General features: G+C 34.6%; 2 protein-coding genes across 2 annotated transcripts; both read left to right on the top strand.

The window, feature by feature from the left end:
* Positions 1-5,025: 5,025 nt before the first annotated feature.
* LOC148767619 (putative disease resistance protein At3g14460) lies at positions 5,026-7,373 on the top strand. Its single transcript, XM_088824707.1, has 2 exons — positions 5,026-5,397; positions 5,480-7,373. The coding sequence occupies exons 1-2, from the start codon at positions 5,026-5,028 to the stop codon at positions 7,196-7,198; spliced, it is 2,091 nt and encodes a 696-aa protein (XP_088680833.1). The 3' UTR covers positions 7,199-7,373.
* Positions 7,374-15,620: 8,247 nt separating this feature from the next.
* LOC105964987 (uncharacterized) lies at positions 15,621-19,162 on the top strand. The gene is made up of 5 exons (XM_088824705.1): positions 15,621-16,035; positions 16,188-16,734; positions 16,849-17,275; positions 17,339-17,405; positions 17,520-19,162. The coding sequence occupies exons 1-5, from the start codon at positions 15,621-15,623 to the stop codon at positions 19,160-19,162; spliced, it is 3,099 nt and encodes a 1,032-aa protein (XP_088680831.1).
* Positions 19,163-20,116: the final 954 nt, after the last annotated feature.

Raw genomic sequence — 20,116 nt, 5'->3', positions numbered from 1 at the left:
GACTATCAACGACAACAATATTACTATTTAAACAAGCAAAAATATATTGAAGAACTTACTCTCTAAAACACTATCTCCGATTTTGGAAGAAGATTCTTTTAGATGTTTCACTTTTTCTTTCCCTTTGGTAATCTCGTTTACGAGTTTCTTGTATTCCTCTGAAGAAGAAGAAGATACGCTCGCCATTCTTATACCTGTCACGACATTGAAAGATTCAAACATATTTTTATATGTTCAAAGAAATAGAGAAGATCACAATGTTTGTAACTGAATTAGCTATTTTCGACAATTTAGAAAGAGTCATGTAGATCCGACACCACATATGTAAACTTTAGACCAATTCTTCATTAAAAATAGATTATTACTATTAGGGTCAAATTACGAAACCCCCTCCTCATGTTTGGATAATTACAACCAACTCCCAACTATGAATCTTCTTACACGTTTATCATTTATGGTGTCATATTCAAATTCAACAGAATCTTTTAGATTCCGAGAAATGTTCTCTAGTTTGTACTCGTTTTGTGCAAAAATATAGTTTCTAATAATGCACCACAATCTGATATTTATAAGCCAAGAGACACATCTTATGATCATCTTGTTTCAAAATGTGGAGCTTGAATGGGGTAAAACAGGGTGGGTTTTTCGCACTTTGCACGCTTGAATTACACCCTTTTGGCACTTTGCACCCTTAAATTGCAAAATTGGCAGATTGCACCCTTTAAACATAAATTGTTTGGCACTTTGCACCCCAAATCACTTTTGGCTTAGAAAAATTACTTGCAACTTGCTGAAAATCTGGAAAATGGACAAATTTGTAATTCTCTAATTATCTATCTTCTTCCACCAATTCTTAATCATCGTTCTACCATTTTTATCTTTCGTCATTTTAATAAGAGAAAAAAAAAAAGCTAAATTCTTCTTAGCCATTTCTAATTGCCATAATATGTAAATTTTGAACTAAAACTCAAGAATGGTCGTAATACATAGACAAGAGTTCGATACCACACCTTCAGAAGATCAAGTTTTATTCCATGGTAACGCTATTTTCTAATCATTTTTCAGATCCAAACTATTCAATGGGAGCACAAAATTCCTCCCATCATGAAACTAATAGGCACCAGCTCCTTGCCAACAAATAAACCTCCCAATAGCCTTATTGTGTCATTTGACTGATTTATCACTGAAAGAAATGTCTAAAAAGATATTAGGAGTTTTTGATTAAAGGGATCATGAAAGATAAAAATGGTGGAAGGGTGATTAACAAGGGGGCAACTATTTTGAATACTAATTTTTGCTTAGTTGAATACTACCAAATTGAAAACCACAATTGAGTACATATTTATAAGTTTTTTCTTACTTTAATACCAAAATAAAAATAAAAGTACAAAAATACCCTTTCATACAAAATACTAATTACATCATTTTTTCTTTGAAATTACCTATTTGAAAACAAAATAAAAAAAAAAGAAAAAAAAATTCAAACACAAAAAAACCTCCCTCCGTCCACCCCTCCCTCCGTCCACCCCTCCCACGCCGCCCGACGCCGCCGCCGCCGCTCCAACCATCGCCGCCGCCGGACGCCGACGCCAAACACCGCCGAACGCCGCCCAACGTCGCCCAAAGCCGCCGCCGTCGTCGTCTTCGAATAGTAAGTTATAGTTGTTTCGATTTTTTTTCTTTAATATTTATTTAAGATTTGATTGTTTGATATGGGTAATTAGGATTTGGTTGTTTTAGGTTAGAATGATCGTTAATTAGTAATGGGTGCATCTGATTTCAGTCGATTTGAGCATTGATTTGAGATTCGTGGGTCGGTTCTTCGTTCACCATTTTCGACCTGTATATGTCGATTTTCGATGAATTTTCGACAGGTTGATGTCGAAAATTCATCCAAAATCGACATGTAGATGTCGAAAATGGTGAAATTGTTGAATTTGGAATTTTGGTAATTCGACAGCTACCTGTCGAAAATTGGTTGAATTTTCGACAGCGACTTGTCGAAAATTCAACCAATTTTCGACAGGTAGCTGTCGAATTTGAACTGTGAATTTTTTTTTTTTTTTCCTATTTTTATTTGCTTGTGTTTATATTATGTATATTAATTTTTATTTGTGTGTTATTTTGCAGTGGAAGAACCACGTGAACCTCGTATACCTCCGACTGTCTCGAACCGTAAGAAGAGGAAGGAATTATCCGATAGAGGCAAGGGCATACCAGTCACGACCAAGAAAAAGACCACGACCAAGAAGAAGTCTGGAGAGGGTTCTTCGTCAACGAATCCGGTGCCGGCTCTACCTTCGACTGTAGAAGTTGGTGATTCGAGCAACGAACCGGTCCGAGGTCCCGAGATACCGGAATTGTACACAAAATTTGATAAGCACATTGCTTATCATATTGTGAACGGAGGGCCAGATCGTTCGGAGCGCGGCTCAGAATTTCGAATACGAAATCACACAGGAACTTTGAAAGGTTGGGAGCCGGCGCCGTTTATTACAGAGGTAGTACAAAGATGTGGTTTAATGTCAGTTGTACAGGCATCGTACAATACTGTGGACGGCCATCTACTTAGAGCCTTCATAGAGAGATGGCAGCCAGCTACCAACACATTTCACTTACCTGTTGGAGAGATGACCATCACACTTGACGATGTGAGTACGTTGGTCGGTTTGCCAGTTGTTGGGCGTACCGTAGCTTGCGAGCGTTTGGTCCGTGATTCCAAAACGATCCCCAGTACTTTGATGTTCGAGTTGCTAGGTGAGTACCCGGACGATGTAAACAAGAAGAAAGCGGTCAAGTTGGAATGGTTGAAGGCTAAATTTAGCAAAGTGACCATGAGAGATAGTGCGGAGAAGAGGACATACGCCATTCGGGCGTATTTGTTATTTTTGCTCGGGTGTACTATACTGTGCGACAAGACAGGCAACATGGTAAGCGTTGAGTACCTAAATCTTGTATCTGATTTGGATCGGATCGGCGAGTATGCTTGGGGCACTGCATGTCTTTGCCGGTTGTACGATGAGCTTTCCTCAGCCTCACAAAAATCAACGAACTCGATGGCTGGCTGGCTGACGCTCTTTCAGTCATGGATTTACGAGCACTTTCCTTATTTGGCGGGTGGCACATTGAAGACGGAATTTGAGGGGCCATTAGCGAGCCGATGGGAGCCTCAGTCAAAGACTACTTCAACGCCTGAACGAGCGTCGTACCTGCGATCTCGATTAGATGATTTGATCCCCGATCAGGTAACATACCAGTTTAATAATTTGTTATTACTACTTAAGTAGGTTTTTAAATCTAATTTTTTATTTATTTTACTAGGTTTTATGGTCACCGTATACGGCTATTCGTGATCGTTTCCCGATGCCAGATTCTGCTTGGTTTAGTGGGATGATATGTTGCATGGACCACTTCGAGGCATATCATCCGGACAGAGTGTTGAGGCAGTTCAACCGGGTGCAAATCATTCCAGGTCGTGCATACATGTCAAAAGATATGTACAAAGCTCTAGTTAGCAAAGGTCGACCGGTCCAGAACTCAATTTTCGTTGCGTACGGCGAACGATTCTCTGATCGGTGGGAGGAGTATTGTCTGGACGAGGAGTCGGGGTCCGTTGAAATTGAACTCGGGGAGGCGGACACTTCGCCGGACTACATGAATTGGTTCCGACCCAGATGCATGTTACAACTGAGTAGGCATGGAGCCCATCCACCTCGACCCCAGGCGGATCGACCTCGACCCCATGAAGCTCGTCCAGAGGGTGGTACCGATAAGGAGGTCCAACTTTCACAAATTTTGGAGTTGGTGAAGGGTACACTTAGCGAGGTGCGGGGACTTGCGCCATCCGACGCTCATACGGTCATGTGGGGGACCCTAAATGATATTGTCAGATTGATCGAGCCGGATGCCCCACTTCCACCTCCTTCGAGCTCGTCGGATGCCCCACCACCACCTCCAGGTAGCTCGATAGGGCCAATTCCACCGCCATCGAGCTCGTCCGATGCCCCACAGGCGGGTGTGAAACGCGTGTTTAGTAGGAAGAAAAAAACACAGGATTAGTCTTGTATTTTTTTAGATGGATGTTGTTTGATGGATTTTATTTGATTTACTTGTTTTTTAATTTAGTTTTATATGGATTTTGGTTGTTTTAAATGAAAATATTTTTGATAATTTGAAATTTTTTTTTTGTCCAAAAACACTTAGAATATGTTTTTTATCTTTCATTGCAATATATTTGGGGTTAATTTCACAAAAAAAAAAAAATTGCAATTTTTTCAAAAAAAAAAAAATTTGATACAGATCAAATTCGACAGCTAGCTGTCGAATTTCTAATTGCCATAATATGTAAATTTTGAACTAAAACTCAAGAATGGTCGTAATACATAGACAAGAGTTCGATACCACACCTTCAGAAGATCAAGTTTTATTCCATTGTAACGCTATTTTCTAATCATTTTTCAGATCCATACTATTCAATGGGAGCACAAAATTCCTCCCATCATGAAACTAATAAGCACCACCTCCTTGCCAACAAATAAACCTCCCAATAGCCTTATTGTGTCATTTGACTGATTTATCACTGAAAGAAATGTCTAAAAAGATATTAGGAGTTTTTGATTAAAGGGATCATGAAAGATAAAAATGGTGGAAGGGTGATTAACAATTGGGAGAAGAGGATAGATAACAAGAAAATTATGAATTTGCCAATTTTCCATGTTTTCGAGCAAGTTGCAGGTAAGTTTTCTAAGCCAAAAGTGATTTGGGGTGCAAAGTGGCAAACAAGCTATGTTTAAATGGTGCATTATGCTAATTTTGTAATTTAAGGGTGCAAAGTGCTAAAATGGTGTAATCCAAGGGTGCAAAGTGCAAAAAACCCGGTAAAACAGGTACAAATTGGAGAATAATGTAGAATTATTGTTGTGATTACCTAAATATGACCCATTATTATAATGATTGTTGTTAAAAACAGAGTATTTTGTTTGTTGAAAAAAAGAGATGGGTAGAGTATAATATTGTCCAAGAATGATGGGAGCTAACCGATTGGCTAACATGTCATATCTGAAACACCAACTGACCGGAGAAGAAGGAACGGGCAATGAGATCTACGAAGTGGTCGATCGGGTGACGGGCGTGAAATACTTTTTGAAGGAATTCCGCCGCGGCGGCGGCGGAATTGAGATTCTGATGAAATTGGAACATCCGAACCTCTTGAAATGTGTCGAGGTTATCGAAATCAAGGGGAAGATCTATCTTCTGTTCGAGCTGTTGTATAGGTTTCTCTCTTCTTGTATGAAGACACACAAAGATGATGAATCAAAAAATAGATGGGCAGTCGAGAAACTTCTTTGCCATCCATTTTTCAATCAGCTTTCTGCCACCACTTCATTCAACCAAAAGGTACCCTACATAATTTTTTATTAATTTTTTTTTTTTTTTAAATCTGTTGTATATATGTATAGTTTTTGGTTAACCTTTGCAGATGAAGTTACCTGCTGCTATAAAACATGAAGCATCTCCCTCTGAAGAAACTACAGAACAAATTAATCTTAGAGCAAAACGACGAAAAGCTTATGAAGAACATGGCATAGAAGAAGAAGACATTGAAAATTCGCAAGTTCCCCTAATAGATTACTGGAACTGTATTCGGCATCTTGCCCTATTTCTTCCGGATTACGGATTTTCAAAAGATAAATTGGTACAAATGTGGATTGCCGAAGAATGCATCAAACTCGAAGTGACGAAACGAATGGAGGACGTGGGTAATTTGTGCTTCGACTTTTTGCTTAATCAAAATATCATCGTACCTGCAAAGCCAACTGCTGCTTATCTTTCCCATTACCAAGTCAACGGCAAATCCAAAATTGCTAGGTTCATTATCCAACGAGGCGATTACGTAAGAATCCGAGATGGTAATGAGTTGGATACGACCAACCAAGAAATCCTACACTTAACATGGGACTGTCGTAAACATGGCGACGCTTTAGTTGATGATGCTCTTACAAAATTCAAGAAACTTCGCACACTCTTAGTTGTCAATCTCTGTATTCCGAGGAATAAAATGTGCAATTTAAGGTTTCCCCACTTGAAGCTCTTAAAAACATTGGATCTGAGCTCGAGCAACATAACACACGTACCGTGTTCCATCAAGTATTTGGATTCTTTGAGATTCCTAGACATCTCCAACACTCCCATCGATCAATTGCCTCAGTCGATCGATCTTCTTCTTTCTCTTCAGACATTAAGATTGAGGGACTGCCCTGGAATCGACGAACTGCCACGGGGATTCGGGTCTTTGATTAATCTTCGCCACCTGGACCTCCAGATTTTTGGCCAGCTGAGGGTCATGCCTAGTGGGATGGGAAACTTAACCAAACTCCAAACATTAGATGCGTTCATCGTGGGGGAAACCGACGATGGGTGCGGAATAACGGAGCTGAAAAACATGAACGAGATCGCCGGGTCGTTCTCTATCCTAAATCTTCATAATGTATCTAACGCGGAAGAAGCAAAGGCAGCTGCATTGTGCGATAAGAAACGCATAGATAATCTGTACTTGTATTGGGGTAGTGTCGAAAACCCCGATGCAACCGACATCTTAGAATGTCTGCAGCCTCATTTTAACCTTAAAGTTTTAGACATTTCAGATTATTGTGGTTCGAAGCTTCCGAGCTGGATAACCAATCCATCTTTTGTCGATCTTTCCACAATATTCCTCATAAGATGCATAAATTGCGACACGTTGCCCTCGTTTGGCGAACTGCCGTCTCTTAAGAGCCTCGATCTTGTGGAGATGACAAGTGTGAGGGATATTAATTCCCTATTCTGCAGAAAGTCCGAAACTCGTGTTAAAGTTGCATTTCCGAAGCTAGAGAAATTGAGTATCGACGACATGCCGAACCTTGTGGAATGGTCTGGAATGGAGGATGGTGATTTCCCATGCCTCAAAGATGTTACGATTGGATCATGTCCGGAACTTACGGTTCTTCCGTCTCTGTTGCATCTCCGCTCACTCGAATCATTGGAAATAAACGACTGCGAAAAGATGATTTCTTTGCCTGAATTGCCGGCTTCGGTTCAAGATCTCAGGGTACGTTGCTGCCCTAAAATGAGTAAGCGGTTGTACTACAAGGATGGAAGACGAGAGATTGCACATGTAAACAACATTTGGATTGATCTTGAAAAATTATCTTTACATTAAAAAGTTTGTGTCTGAATTATATTTTTACATTGCTTTCTACTTCTCTGGTTCTGGTTAACTAGCAAGTTTCACGTGTCTTATTATTTTATTTATTTATTTATTTTTCCATGGATTACTTAGATTTTGCATTTGTTTAGTTATATTTTTTTTCAAATAATATATAATTTAAGGTAAATTTCAAACCCCCTGAATGTAGGCCAAATTACAATAAATACCCCCACCTATCCGTAATTACTAAAATACCCCCAATGTTTGTTTCCGTCTTGCACCAACCTCCTTACGGTGTCTGATTCCTCATAAAATATTTTTGAGTCTAGGCAATATTTTCCGAAAAATGTCAATTGTACTCCTGCAGACGTGGAATTTCTTTTTAAGTGTCAAAACTACTCTCTAGTCATCATAAGGGGGTTGGTGTACTATATATTGGAACAAATGTCGAGGGAATTTTGGTAATTACGGATATCTGGGGTACTTTTCGTAATTTAGCCTAAGTACAGGTGATTTTCATAATTTACCCTATAATTTATATGCATGAGAGTCATGACTATATTTAGGGTAAATTACACCTACACCCTTAAGGTATACTAAAATAACTTTAAGGTCCCTCTAGTATTGATAATTACATCCGCACCCCTAAATTAATTACCGGAGCCAAAATTTCATGTCCTGGGGACCGATATGCACTCTATATTTGTTTTCCGCAGGGGCATTAATGCTACCATGATGAAAAATTATAAATCTTTCTTATATAAAGTAATAAGGATTTAAGAAACGTTCGGGAAGTCATGTCATATCTTAGCTCTCTATGTTGTCTCCACCACCGCCTGAAAATAATAGTCCGGTAGAACCTTAACGGAATAACTTATCCAATGTATTATTCCGTTAGTGTTTCGAACAATGTTTCAGGGGGGTGATTGTAATTACCAATACCACAGAGACCTTAAAGTTATTTTAACATACTTCAAGGGTGTAGGTGTAATTTATCCTTATATTTATTTAATTTCTTTGGGTAAATTACACCAACAACCCCTGAGTTATGCTTAAATAACTTTAAGGTCCATGTGGTATCGATAATTACACTCACCCCCTGAAACATAGTTAGAAACTCTAATGGGATAATGCATTGGATACGTTATTCCGATACAGTTCTAAGGGACTACGACTTTTAGCTAGTGGTGGAGACAACATAGAGTTAGGGGGTGACATGGCTCCCCAACATTTCTTAAATCACTTATAGCTCTTTGTTGTCTCCAAACTTCCTGAAACTAATAGACCATTAGAATTTTATCGGAATAAAATATCAAATGCATTATCCAATTATTGCTTCTAACTATGTTTTAGGGGGGTGAGTGTAATTATCGTTACCACAGGGACCTTAAAGTTATTTAAGCATGCCATAGAGGTGTGGATGTAATTTACCCAATTTTTTTCTTAGCAACTTTTGTTTTCTTCTTAGCAACTGTTTCTTTTTGTTTCTTAATGCTGAGAACTGAGAACTTCTTTTGTGCTTACGGCAATATCTTAAGCAATTTATGTTATATGCTACTTGAAACTATGTTTATTTTATTGTACTGTCCTTTGCATAAATTAATTGTATGATATTGTATATAATAGACCGTCAAAATATATAACAAATTTTGAAATTTCATATCTACGGGGCATTACGTATGCGCGGTGCAACTCCCCTAGTATATCTATATATATATATATATATATATATATATATATATATATATATATATATATATATATATATATATATATATATATATATATATATATATACACACTATTCTTACTACTTTAGTTGATAATTTACACTATTTAAGATTTAATTGCTTAAAATATCACATTATTAATTGTTTTATAAATAAATAAAATTATATATGATTAATTTTATATAAAATAAGTTTCTAATTATTGTGTAATATGAATGATCAAATAAAATATTTTAATCATATTGAATATAAAAATGTAAATGTTTGCTCACTAATACAATATTTGTATGGGTTCTTCTACACGTTAATGGTTAAAATGATCTTGTTTCTCTTAAATTCTTATATATGTTGATAATAGAATATTTCAAGATATGAATAAATTATTAAGTTTAAATTAAATTATCCGTAGTTAACTCAAAAAATATATTATTTTATACATTATGTATAAAATTCTACCAAAATGTACATTAATATACAATGTTAATATATATATTTCAAATTTCAAATAATAAATAAGTTTTATCTATATAATATATAAATTGAAACCCTCATAGCCTCGAATTTCGACATTTGTCATCCACGTAGGTGTCCATGTAGCCATCCCAGTCATTGCCCATGTGTCATTACATATACCATAAATAACTTCACTTTCAAAATCGGATTTGATTGCAAGAATCGGAATAAATCAAACATTATTTAGTAAATCTGAATCAATTCATATTATTTACGGTAGTGATATTAAATTGTGGATATTTATTCGAAATTATGGAAGTTAATTATGGAATTAATAGTTTTAAATTAATACAGATTTAATTATATCGTAATTAATTGTATATTATTATAAATTTAATACCTAAATTACGGCATACATTACGTTAAGAAATTAATTTCAATAAGTGTATACTAAGAAATTAAGGAATTCTTATTATAATATAGGACAATTATTAGTTATTACCACTCTATTAATAGAGATATATTCATAGTACGTCAATTGCGTAATAAAAATATTTTTATATTTAATAAAGAAATATTATTAATATTTTTTTTATTCCAATTAGAAAATCTTATTTTTTATTAAAAGAAAAATTATATAGGTTATTATGGTAATGATTAATTTTGTCATTTTTTATTAGAAAATGACATTTTTTATGACAATTATATATTTCCTTAATATTATATAGGTTATTATGGTAATGATTAATTTTGTCATCTAATATCAATTAAAATCCGTAATATATATGTAATTATATATTATAATTTGTAAACATCACACTATTTTAGTAACAATATTTTCCTCAATCCATAATATATTCAATTATTATTCTTATATTCTAAAATAAAATAATTTTAATTGTTCAAAATGCATATAACTGATTTCCTTAAATATGTGTACTATTTACCTTTTATTACATAAAACCTAAGTATAAATACCTCACCCCACATCCATTATTTCTCATTCATATAACAAAGCACACGGCAAGAAAAAATGTTGTATACCCTAATTACATTCTTTCATTATTTAGTTAATATTCGATTAGTTTATACCGTAGTTTTTGATTTTTTATACTATATATATATTTTGTATGGTTTTCCGTTTAATAATTACCAATTTCCTTTATCTTGCATACTTAATTGTTAATTTTATTTTTTATTAGATGTTCGAATTAGGTCATTTGCAGAAAGATTTATCTTCCGAAATTTATGGATGGAATGCAAGATGTGGTACTACAAGGAGGCATGAAAAAGTCTCATATCGAAAAACGCATCAAATTGCCTTCTTCGTTTTTGGGGAACAATGTGTATGTTTTACATTTTTTTTCATTTTTTTTGTATTTCAATTTATGGGAAAATAAAATAACACCGATATTAAATATATTTGTTTACTCGGTACTTTTATAGATCCACGGATAGCAAGGTATGTGTCATATGCGGCGACATCGGCTTCAAAGTAGGATTGCGTAGTTGTATACATTGGAAGGATATGATGCACATATATTGTATGGACTGGAAGGATATGATGCACATATATTGTATGGACGGAATGTGGAAAAAATTTAGTTCTAATAATCAATCTGAAGATTATACATGTGATGATTGTAACCACATTGGTGAAGTACAAGAGATTGATGTTAATGAATTTGAGCATGTCCCATTTAAGCAAGGTTTTGTTATATTTTTTAATTTTATATTTTTCGCGTTTATAACAACCTTGGTTTTAAACATTACTTATTGTTTCCTTTGACATACTTTTTTTTCGGTGGAACTTAGTTCGTGGTTTTATTCGCTAAGACCTTTTACTTTTTTGTTTTTTTGGTATTTTGCACTATTTATTTATTTGAATTAATATTTAATATTATAATCTATAATTCTATTTTTAAGATTTCTTTTATATAATTCGTATGTGTTTTTATCTCAAATCACTAATGTGTCTTTTACTTCATTTAATCCGTTAAAATACAAGTGCTATCTCTCCTCTCTAATTTTCCCCCTTTTTTTCGTAAAAGAATGTTTTTTTACCTACTGTTATATGTTGTTTATATAAAAAGTTATATTAAAATAATAAATACTATTATATTCTAAATAGTATAAAATAATATTTTTTTAATTGGATAATTATGTTAAACAATTAATCAAAAGAATTGCTCGAAACAAATAATTTAAGAGAAAACAACCAAACAAAATAGCCTACATTTAGTTAAATAATTTACTAAAAAAAACTAAAACAAATTTTTGTTTTAATTATTTAACCCAATTCAGTTTTATTTACTGCTACTAAAAATTTAATCGCAAATATATGTATTACCATTAATTTAATAACAAAATTAGATTAAATCAAAAATAATAAAAATAAATTAAAACGAAAATAATAAAAAAAAAATAGCAAAATTAAACCGGAAAAGGAGTCCGAATTGAAATTTAATAACAAAAATAAATTAATTATATCTTAATACTTAAATCCTACATTTATTACCGTAAATAAAAATCAGCAATAAAAAATAGTTAACATATTATAATGTACGATTAAGAATTCTAATGTGGTCTGACTACATTAGATTAATAATAGTAAATTAATCATGGTTTAGTATTAATGGAACAAACGTAAATAATGGATATAAAAACAATGTGAAATCTATTTTAAATTTACGATGAATACTCCTAATTTAGGAGTATTAAATCTTTTAAAAATAGGTTCCACCAAAAATCTAATTTAGGAATATATTTACTTCTAATATATTCTTATAAATAAGATATATTATTAACTAATTGATTTCTTGTCTTACATATCTTGCAAATTATATATTTAGTTATTATTACAATCCACTAATACGGGAACATACCAATTAATTAGATCTTAATAAATCATTTTATATTAATCGTAATATTTGAAGATTTTATGGTCTTAAATAGATTTAATAACAATATTGCAATTATATAAATACGCTACATCATTTTGTTGTATCACATTCTAATCTTATTTTTTACGAATATACAATCAAATTATGAAAGAAAACGTTCCCCCGCGAGATGTTTTTGACCAGAACAACAGTCATGACACAAAAGCTGCAAGGACAAATCGCTTAAATTATATTCGAAATAAGAGAACATTAACACCGGTGAAAGGTAACAAATATTTTGTTGTTTGCAAATAAATTCGTGAAAATTGTTTCTTTATGGTGTATATTCACAAGTATTCATTTTACTAAACATGGTATTAATATTTCACTCTAATATGGGTCTTACTTGATAGATAAATCAAATAATGAGACCATGAAGGAGTTTCAATCGATCCATGGTTGCGTAAATGGAAATAAAACTGTGGGATTGTGCTCATCTAATTTTATGAAAACACCAACCACAATAAACAGTTCAATTCTATCTGCTATGACAAATGGTTAGTATCATTTTTTTTATTTTCTATTTTTGTTAATTTGTATTTATATATTGTCACAATGTGTTTCCCTACGTTTGTTATACAATAATATATTTACCATTGGATGTAATAATACTTTTAATTTATTCATACAGATGATGGATACACGTATAACATGCAAACAAATAGAAATGACAAGGGAAAGAAGCCAATAGACCCCTCATGTCAATTAAATTATGCATTTATATGTTCGGTTAATACAAATATCTGCTTCAAATATCATTTAACAATGTCCAATCAATAAAAGTTAGTATTGGGCATCCTTATTATATATATATTCTGATAATATACATAAGAATTTTCGGAAAAAAATGCAGGTTCTTGCGGAATTTCAATCGATAAATCAAATTTTTATAACACAGAGGAGTTTCGATCTAGGCAGAGAGCTGGAATTCGATTCAAAGATCTTGAATTATATACACCAAATAAACCGACATCACCAACTACACCCACAAATTTAATTCTATCTGATATTACAAATGGTAATGATTAACTATTATATTTGTAGTTTACATACATTTCATGTTACTTAATCCCACTTTTCATTTTTTAATATGAATTTATCTGTATTAAATGAATTTAAATTATTACTGTGATGTGTTTCAGTAAGTAGAACTAAAAGAAACAATGGAAGAGCTGTGAAGGATGTCGCAACAACAGGTACAAACAACATTACCATTTGTAATGACGAAACTCAAACTATAGTTATATATATATATATATATATATATATATATATATATATATATATATATATATATATATATATATATATATATATATATATATATATATAAATAAATCAATAGTATTTCACCTATAATGAAATAAGATTTATCTTTTGCTTACACATATGTGGCATAATTTAATATATAAATTATAATGGAGAATTACATTTTTATATTATGTAAACAGATTTGGAATACACTGTCAGCAAAAAGAGAGTTGCCCAGTATAAAGGAAAAACTCGAACTCTAAACATTAAAAGTATGTTAAGTACAGATACAAACGACAAAAAAAGCTATAAGAGAAATCGTGAGGTGACATATAACAATGTTGCAGCAAATTGTGAAGGTTTGCACTCTATTGATTAATTATCATCATTAGACGAATTATTCAACATTTTCTTACGGATGTCTTTAATAATTTTTCCAGCGGATACTAATTCGTACCAGATAGATGGGTTACATAACATTGGCAGTGTGCAAAATATTTCTGTTAATACATACTATGAAACCAACAAAAGGTACATTTCGTAATATGTATGAAACACAACATTAATACAATTATATAACACATTTGTATTTAATATGTTACCATATCCAACATTGTAAAAGTATAATATTTTTTTATTCATTGAATAATTTATAGTTATTCGGTTCGTACCGGAAAGATGATATCGAAGAATCAAAAAACCATACATTTTGTTGCACGTGGCTTAGATATGAATTCAAAACCTGTAACTATGGTCGATGAAGATTTACAGACTATACGGAAAATTACTTCGGATAGTGGAGGTATGTGTTATAATTTCGAACACATTTATCACGTAAAGTTCGTTTTGAATAAATTGTTCATAATAATCAATTGATATCATTATTTTTTTATTTAAATAGAATCAGAATATGTATCAAATGACGAAACATTCACCGATTCCGACGACGATGATGGTAAGTACTCCAATATTAATTAAGTAAACATGTTGTTTTCATCGTAATAACAGATGTCTTTTTCCTACGCAGAATACGATGATCTTGGTGATCAGTCATACGAATGCCAATCATGTGGCGCAATGATGTGGTACGGGGAAATGATCGATAAGCAAAAGGGTACATCAAATCCTAAGTTTTCAATGTGTTGTAATGGAGGAAAAGTCGAATTGCCCAATTTAATAGAAGCACCAGATCCCCTAAAGATTCTCCTATTTGGTACCGATCGAAGAAGCAAGCATTTCCAAGAACACATACGGTCGTATAATATGATGTTCTCATTCACATCTATTGGAGGAAAGATACAGACTACGATAAACAGAGGATCCGGTCCGTACACGTTCCTACTCCATGGACAAAACTACCATTTAATGGGTAGTTTGTTGCCAGATGAAGGATCGCGTCCCAAGTTTGCTCAACTTTATATATTTGACACGGAGAATGAAGTCAAGAATCGAATGGATGCAGTCAGGTATAAAGCACTTTCAGTTATATGTTCTTATTTTTTTTATATTACAAGAAATTTACTTTATGTTTCATTTTATCGTTGCAGATCCGGAGACAGTTCCAGCGAATTGGATCCTGAGATTGTTTCTACATTGAAGGATATGGTCGATAGCTCAAATATGCTTGCTCAGTCTTACAGAGCTGCCCGGGACAGGCTCGCACAAACAGGAATGGAAGATGTCAAATTGAGACTCATAAAGAAACGGAGTACGGATGGCCGTACTTACAATCTCCCGAACTCCAGTGAAATCGTGGGACTCATTGTTGGTGATTTTGATACCCAGAAGGGTGTTAGAGATATAGTGGTTGAGACACGGTCGAAAAAACTCCAGCGAATCAGTGAGTTGCGCCATTTATATCTTCCATTGCAGTATCCGCTAATATTTCCTTACAGCGAGGATGGTTAGAGTGATGATATACCACTGAGGGAAACATCAGTGAGCGGTACACGTATACGCAAGAAGTTAACAATGCGGCAGTACTTTGCGTATAGGATCCAGAAAAGATTTGGTGACAGCGCGGTTCTGTTGCACTCAAAAAAATTGTGCTAGCAGTTCATGGTCGACGCATTTTCAATGGTTGAATCGGAAAGACTGAAATTCATAAGATTTAACCAGGATAAGTTAAGAGTTGACATGTACAAGGGTATCGAGGAAAGTATTTTGAAGGGAGATACGGATGCTAGATCCATTGGCACGAGGGTTATTCTACCAGGCAGTTTTACCCAAGGTCCAAGATACATGTTTAACAACTTCGTCGATGCTCTTCAAATATGCAACTGGATTGGATTTCCATCGTTGTTCATCACTATAACCTGCAATCCACAGTGGCCGGAAATTCAAAGGGCGTTGAGAGGTACTAATTTGAGACCTGAAGACCGTCCCGATATTCTTGCTCGAGTTTTTAAGATGAAACTCGACAGTCTGATGTCAGATTTGAATAAGGGCAAAATATTTGGTCGCATTAGAGCATGTAAGTATCAATTTATAAGATAAAAGTATAACATAATATATATTTTAGACATTGTCTACTCTTATAATATTATAAATATTTTATTACGTCAAACATTGAATATTTTTGTATATTAATGCTAACCAAATACGTTTAAAATGTAAAATGTTCAGATGTTTGCACAATTGAGTTTCAGAAGCGCGGTCTCCCGCATGCACACATATTGATTTGGCTTCACAATGAAGACAAACCGAAGACATCAAAAGACATAGATAAAATCATATGTGCCGAAATCCCAGATAAGATAACAGACCGAAAGATGTACGATTTGGTTGAGAAGTATATGATTCACGGCCCGTGCGGTCTGGCCAATCAAAACTCTCCATGCATGAAGGACGGGATTTGCACGAAGCGATTTCCAAAGAGTTTTGTAAACCGTACTGAGGCCGATGCAAATGGTTATCCGGTGTACAGAAGAAGAGAAAATGGGAGGACCGTGGTTAAGAAGAAAACATATCTCGACAATGGTTTCGTCGTGCCTTATAACCGTACTCTACTGAAAAAGTACAGAGCACACATTAATGTTGAGTTGTGCAACCAGAATAAATCGATAAAGTATTTATTCAAGTATGTCAACAAAGGACACGATCGGGTCACGGCGGCATTTTATCAATCAAATAATCCAGGTGCAACTCCTGAATGTCGCGATGAGATAAAGATGTACTACGACTGCTGATATCTTTCGGCATGCGAGGCTGCTTGGAGGTTATTTAGCTTTGACATTCACTTTAGAGACCCACCGGTGATTAGGTTAAGCTTTCATCTTCTGGACAGTCAGTCTGGTGTGTTCACAGATAATGACTCATTAGTTGATGTGCTGAACAGACCGACTGCAAAGCAAACGATGTTCCTTGCTTGGTTCCAAGCCAATAAGCTGTACCCTGAAGCTAGAAATTTGAGGTATGGAGAGTTTCCACAGAAATTTGTCTATAAGGAAAAAGCTCGCTGTTGGATGCCGAGAAAGATAGGATTCTCGATCGGAAATGTTACCAATGTACCGCCGGGCAGGGGTGAGGACTATTACTTGAGACTGTTGTTGAACTTTCAAAGAGGTTGGACGTGTTACGATGATCTTAGGAAAGTCGAGGATCACGTCTACCCAACTTTCAAAGATGCGTGCTTTGCGCTTGGACTACTAGATGACGACAAGGAGTACATAGCTGGCATAAAGGATGCAAACGAGTGGGCCAGTGGTGACTATGTGAGACGATTATTCGTCGTACTTTTGGTCGCAAATAATATGAGCAGACTGGAACATGTGTAGGAGTGTTGCTGGAAAGAATTCACCGAGGATATTGCGTACATGCTGCAACAATGTCGTACTAATTCAGGTATGAGAATACATCTTATGTTTTTACACCGTTTACTACACACGTTTGAATTAAAACTATATATTTTTATAATCGCCACATTATGTTATTTTTTCATATTATATTATATTGAAGGTCCACCTGTGTCAGACAATACTCTGAGAAACTACGCTTTGATCGAAATAGAAAATATATTGCAAAGCAACAACAAAAGCCTGAGTAACTTTCCCCCAATGCCGATTCCAATTGGGTCGATGTCGGACGACACGGTAAATAGATTAGTTCTCGACGAGTTGGACTATGACGTTGATGCTACGCGTGAAGAACTTAAAAAATACCTTTCATCCATTACTGATGAGCAGAAAAAAGTGTTCGATGATATCATGGATGTTGTTACAAATGACATAGGTGGACTGTTTTTTCTTTATGGGCATGGAGGAACGGGAAAGACTTTCATATGGAAAACGTTATCGGCTGCTATCCGTTCAAAAGGAGAAATAGTTATAAATGTTGCTTCCAGTGGTATTGCTTCGCTTCTACTTCCAGGTGGCAGAACTGCTCATTCTAGATTTGGACTGCCAATAATTGTACATGAGAGCTCCACATGCAGCATCAAACAACAGAGCCCACAGGCAGAATTGTTGTCTATAGCAAAGCTAATCATATGGGACGAGGCACCGATGATGCACAGGTACTGTTTCGAAGCACTCGACAAAACAATGAAATCTATACTTGATTCAGATATGCCATTCGGAGGCAAGGTTGTAGTGCTTGGAGGGGACTTTCGGCAAATTCTGCCAGTTGAGTTGAAAGCATCGAGACAAGACATTGTGCATGCTACAATCAATTCATCACCGTTGTGGAGACAATGCAAGGTTATGAAGTTAAACAAGAACATGAGACTTGAGTCGTCCTCCTCTTCCGCCAATGCAGATGAAATAAGAGAATTTGCGGACTGGATATTGAGAATCGGCAATGGCGATGCTGGCGAAATAAATGACGGTGATGCCACAATTGAAATTCCCGATGACATGATGATTCGGAATTCTGCAGATCCCTTTTTGGATCTTATAGAGTTTGTCTATCCCGATCTGGTGACCAACCTTTTCACTCCCGAGTATTTCGAAGGCAGAGCAATCCTTGCACCCACTAATGAAAGTGTCGGTTTTGTGAACGATCATTTTTTGTCGATCATAACTGGAGAGGAGAAAGTCTATTTCAGCTCAGATAGTATGTGCAAGGAGGAGTTGTTATCGGATGTCAACGCAGAAATATACTCACCGGAGTTTCTCAACACCATATCATGTTCCGGAATTCCACCGCATAAGTTGACATTGAAAAGAGGTGTTCCCGTTATGCTCATAAAAAATATCGATCAGGTCAGAGGATTGTACAATGGAACAAGGCTTCAGATTATTAATATGGGAAAACACGTTCTCAACTGCAGAATCCTGTCCGGTAAACATGTTGGTGATATGGTGTTCATTCCTAGAATGACTTTGGTACCGTCCAACTCCACATTGCCTATTAAATTCCAGCAACGTCAGTTTCCGTTAATGGTATCATTCGCAATGACAATCAATAAAAGTCAAGGACAAACTCTTTCTCACGTGGGCCTGTACTTGCCGAGACCTGTTTTCAGTCACGGACAGCTCTATGTCGCACTCTCGAGGGTTAAGAGTCGAAGTGGCATAAAGATTTTGATTAACTCGGAATCTGGTGATACGACCAACGTTACAAATAATGTTGTATACAATGAAGTTTTTCAGCGTATATGAAGGTAAGTATTAAAAAATTACAATATTTATTGACGACATTTTTTATCTATTATTTTTATGTTTTGTTATTCCTCATTCGTAGGTTTATTTTAATTGTACTAGGAACTTGCTATGGACTCCGCTCGCTATATTTCATGAAGGTAATTTTTTTACAATAATTTTATGCAATTAAACAATTATATTGGTATTGTTTTGGTAACAATTTACATATTTCGTGTGACCATTTTACAACATATGCAGGTCAGTTGCATTGTATCGGATTTGTTGCATGGGCTTAGGGCGGTTGGTATCAAACAATTCAAGTTTTCAACGTTCATGTCATTATGGTTGTACAAGCTTGGGACCAACTATATATTCGCTCTTTTGTATATGGAAATCAAAACCTTCGTTATTTAGTTTTTTTCACTTATATCAACTTATTTTGAACTTACACCATACAAATTATTTTTATTTTTGAATATGTTTTACTTCTTTTTTTTACTTATTAACAATTAATATCACTATTTTGAGAAACTTTTTTATTATTCAATATTTTTTTTTACGATGAATACCCCGTGCATCGCACGGGTGTATTACTAGTTATAAAATAAAAGAATGGACAAATGGATAATATTAAGTTTAGCGAATTAATTGGATGATCCATGTTAATTGTTTTAATATTTGGGGAAATGTGCAATACCCCCCTCAAATGGAAAATATTATGAGTAAAACCCATTTGACTTTTAAGACTTTTGCCTAAACCCAAAATCCAATCTTAATTAGTGAAACCCCCTCAACAAAATATGATAAGTCGAAACTACCCTTATAAGTAGGTTTTTTAAATAATTGCAATATTTATTTTCCATAACCTCTCACGTGATTGTAGGATTACATTAATTCTCTCTTTATATCTCCATATCTCTCTGGTTCTCTCTCCTCTCGTTCTCTCAGAATTGGGGTATCATCATATATTAT

The sequence above is a fragment of the Erythranthe guttata genome, chromosome 10 (assembly GCF_056151865.1).
Source record: "Erythranthe guttata isolate IM_541 chromosome 10, IM_541, whole genome shotgun sequence".
NCBI classification, from domain to species: Eukaryota; Viridiplantae; Streptophyta; class Magnoliopsida; order Lamiales; family Phrymaceae; genus Erythranthe; species Erythranthe guttata.
Note: the sequence above shows the minus strand (reverse complement) of the source record. Positions and strands in the feature narration are given on the sequence as shown.

What these genes read in the sequence shown, in the direction of transcription:
- LOC105964987 (XM_088824705.1), top strand. Translation starts at nt 15,621, where the DNA reads ATGGTCGACGCATTTTCAATGGTTGAATCGGAAAGACTGAAATTCATA. An exon ending in ATTTGGTCGCATTAGAGCAT is followed by an intron (nt 16,036 to 16,187) that starts GTAAGTATCAAT and finishes TAAAATGTTCAG; the next exon opens with ATGTTTGCACAATTGAGTTT. An exon ending in AGTGGGCCAGTGGTGACTAT is followed by an intron (nt 17,276 to 17,338) that starts GTGAGACGATTA and finishes GAACATGTGTAG; the next exon opens with GAGTGTTGCTGGAAAGAATT.
- LOC148767619 (XM_088824707.1), top strand. Translation starts at nt 5,026, where the DNA reads ATGGGAGCTAACCGATTGGCTAACATGTCATATCTGAAACACCAACTG. An exon ending in CCACTTCATTCAACCAAAAG is followed by an intron (nt 5,398 to 5,479) that starts GTACCCTACATA and finishes TAACCTTTGCAG; the next exon opens with ATGAAGTTACCTGCTGCTAT.